Source organism: Centruroides sculpturatus, unplaced genomic scaffold, assembly GCF_000671375.1.
Source record: "Centruroides sculpturatus isolate CEXI.00-Female unplaced genomic scaffold, Cexi_2.0 scaffold392, whole genome shotgun sequence".
In the NCBI taxonomy this organism is placed as follows: Eukaryota; Metazoa; Arthropoda; class Arachnida; order Scorpiones; family Buthidae; genus Centruroides; species Centruroides sculpturatus.
Window position 1 is genome coordinate 296,804 of NW_019384894.1, and position 3,544 is coordinate 300,347.

General features: G+C 35.7%; 1 protein-coding gene across 1 annotated transcript; it reads left to right on the forward strand.

The window, feature by feature from the left end:
* Window positions 1–821: 821 nt before the first annotated feature.
* On the forward strand, window positions 822–1,976 carry LOC111631334 (hydroxysteroid dehydrogenase-like protein 1). Its single transcript, XM_023375556.1, has one exon. The coding sequence runs from the start codon at window positions 1,092–1,094 to the stop codon at window positions 1,974–1,976; it is 885 nt and encodes a 294-aa protein (XP_023231324.1). The 5' UTR covers window positions 822–1,091.
* Window positions 1,977–3,544: the final 1,568 nt, after the last annotated feature.

Sequence of the window (3,544 nt, forward strand, 5' to 3'; positions counted from 1 at the left end):
TTAGCGTAACAACTGTTTAATGGTTAACGATAGTATATACATTAGGGCTGCTGTTAGATACATTTCTAAGATTTGTCATTATTCGATATTACGATATTACGGTTTTCCCCGATTTGAGAGAGAGAGTTTACAGAAGTTTCGCGTGGCGATAAATACCTTGAGCTTTAGTGAGTTGCTAGTAAGTCTTGACACGAAGTTAGTCCAGTTAGGCAGTTGGGTCGATGTTAATCCAGAGAATATGCACTTAAATAAGTCCGATGGTCCAGTGAAAAGCACAACGCACACGGAAAAAGATACGGAACTGGAGACTGATTTCTTCGAGGACGGGGCGACGACTGACTCACTTTTGTTGTCTGTTTTTCGTGTTGGATTGTTGAAACGGAGATATTAGGTTAACAGGTGCTGAGAAAGCGTCGTTATTAATTAAGCCTGAGAACATACCAGATGTTTAGCTCCCAGGTGTAAAAGTTGACAGTTATTAAACGAAAGTATAGCTACAATGTGAAATGATAAAGTGATATAAACTGTAATATTTATGAACAATTTATAATTAAAAATACTGTATTTAAAATTTTTTTATTCTAATAGAGAAAGCCTAGAAAATAGATAATAGTTATTTTAGTTTGTATTGTTTAGCTTATTCGTTTTCCTCTTTGTGGGTAAAACAAGGAAAATAACAGGCACATCATAGCTTACCTGGAAATCAAATTAAAAATCTAAATTACGCAAGCGTTTACAATGACGTAACCATGCGAATCCAAGGGAATACGCGCCCTTAAAAAGACATTAAAAATTTAATTAAGAAAATAACATTCTTGTTTACTTGCAAATTAATAACTTTTTATAATGAATAAATAATATTGTAAATAGTTTATTTATTATAAAATTTGTAATAGAAAAACCAGCCAAATTTTTTCCCAGTAATAGATATTTGCTTCCATGTTGACAATTATGTGTAATTAACGATACCAGGAATAAGTCACGGTTCGTGGGTGCTGCTGCTTATTTAACGTCAAATTCGTTTTTATGCAACATAATATACGTGTACTCATTCCAAAGTATTGGGAAAATAGTAAAAAATCATAGTAGCTATGGATACTGATAAATTCGTACATGTATACGAAATGATTTTAATTTCGACTGGGATTTTAGCATCATTTATTTTACTGTATAAACTTTTTCGATTATTACGTTTGTTCGTAATTTTCTCGCTTTCTAAATATTATGCTGTTGATTTGAAAAATTATGGGGAATGGGCCGCCGTGACCGGTGGAAATTCGGGAATTGGAAAATCTTACGCTTTACAACTGGCTCAACGCGGAATGAACGTCCTCATCGTTGGCAGAAATTTGGATACTCTTAAACAGACCAAGAAAAAAATCCGAGACAACTACCGAGTTCAATGTGAGTACTTACAAATTGATTTTACTGAAAACGGAAACATTTACACCAAGATAAAGCGACAACTAGAAGACAGGAACGTCGGTATTTTGGTTATTTCTGCTGGTATTAGTGGTAATTTTCCGTGTCATTTTCTCGAAGAAACCCACGAAAACGTAATTGCCATGATACAATTACACATTCGAGCCGTAGTAAAAATGATTGATTTAGTTGTTCCGTCGATGTTAGCAAAACAAAGTGGAGCTGTAGTTATTGTATCGTCCGCATCTTCGAAATATCCCGACCCGGCAGCGAGTGTTTATTCGTCCTGCAAAGCATTTTCAGATCGATTCGGCAGAGCAATTTCTTGGGAATTCAGAAAAGATGACGTTCACGTTCAATGCCTTGTTCCTTATTTCGTCTCGACCAATGTGGTAAAATCTGTTGAAAAATATCTTGAACCACTAAGATATTTTATAGTTTCTAGTGATGAATTTAGTAAAAGTGCCGTGAGTGAATACCATTGGAATCCACAACTACACAACAGGGCATTGGAAACACGAACTTCTGGGTATATTATTGAGTTTTTCTCGTAACTTCCTTCTTAAATATATTGTTAAAAAGATATTTAAAACAGTATATTTTAAACGATGTAAGAAAAAGGAAGGCAACGGAAAACCACCATGTTCTAATTCTTTTTTCCAAGACTTGATGAACATTGAACGAAGTATAAATGAGATATGCACAAGTACAGATGGTACCCCTGGGTCTGTCCTTGTGCAGTATGCTATCAGGGAGAGATGTTGCGGACATGGTCTGGATTTCCTGGAAACGAGTGCTTCAAATGACGTGCCTGGATTAAAGCCGTCTGGAAGTCCTGGTGCCGATAAAGGAAAGACAATCAGAAAAGCAGCTCTTAAAGAAAGTCTAAGAGTGGGATGCTGGAATGTGAGGTCCCTTTATCAAACTGGAAAATTGGCCAATGTCATCAGAGAAATGAAGATTCTGGGAATATCGATTCTTGGTATTTCCGAGGTTAGATGGACAGGAAGAGGCGATATAAAAACAGAAGAAGGATTCAGATTCATATATTCAGGAGGAAAGGAACATGAACGAGGAGTTGGATTTATCCTTGATAGGAAAACATCATGTAAAATCGACGGATATTGGCAAATATCGGATAGAGTCATTGCCTTGAGGATCAAGATGAAACCAAGAGATATGTTGATTATCCAAACATACCTACCTACTACAGATCACACAGACGAAGAAGTAGAGGAAGTATATCAGCAAATAAACCAATGTCTTCAAGGAAAAGATAATAGAGATATTCTCCTAATAATGGGGGATATGAATGCAAAAGTTGGAAGAGGAAGAGAAGGAATTGTTATTGGCCCCTGGGGACTTGGAGAACGTAATGATAGAGGTGAAAGATTGATTGATTTCTGTAGGGAAAAGGGCTTGACTGTGATGAACACATGGTTCAAACATCACGAAAGAAGACTTTATACGTGGAAAGCCCCAGGATCAAGGGGAATCGAAGTTAGAAATCAAATAGATTTTATTTTGATTAATCATAGATACAGGAACACAATTACAAATATAAAAACATATCCAGGGGCGGATTGTGGCAGCGACCACAACCTCTTGCTCTCCGTGATCCGAGTTAAATTGAAGCACATAAAAAGAAATAGAAATGATAAAAGACTGAGAATTGATGATTTGAAGATTAACAACATTAGGGAAAAATATGAGAGTATGACTAATAATAGACTTCAAAATTTAAATTTGGAAGGAAATGTGGAAGAACTTTGGGAGAATATGAAAGGGGAAATTAAAGAAAGTGCTTACCAGGTTTTGGGAGAGGAGAGAAGAAAAGCAAGAAGACCTTGGATTACGAAAGAAGTGTTGGAGAAAATGGATGAAAGGAGAAGATGGAAAAGCGCAAATACATTAGATGCTAAAGAAAAATATAGAACAATCGATAAACAAGTAAAAAGTATGGCAAGAAAAGCTAAGGAAGATTGGCTAGACAAAATCTGTCATGAATTAGAAGAACATGGATCGTCTCAAGATCTGAGAAAGGTCTATCAAAACATTAATTTAATCTCAGGAAAAAAGAAGAGTGAAAATTGGGGCAATAAAGGATGATTATGGAGAAATT

Excerpts from the sequence above, each read along its gene's own strand:
- LOC111631334 (XM_023375556.1), top strand. The coding sequence starts at position 1,092 with ATGGATACTGATAAATTCGTACATGTATACGAAATGATTTTAATTTCG.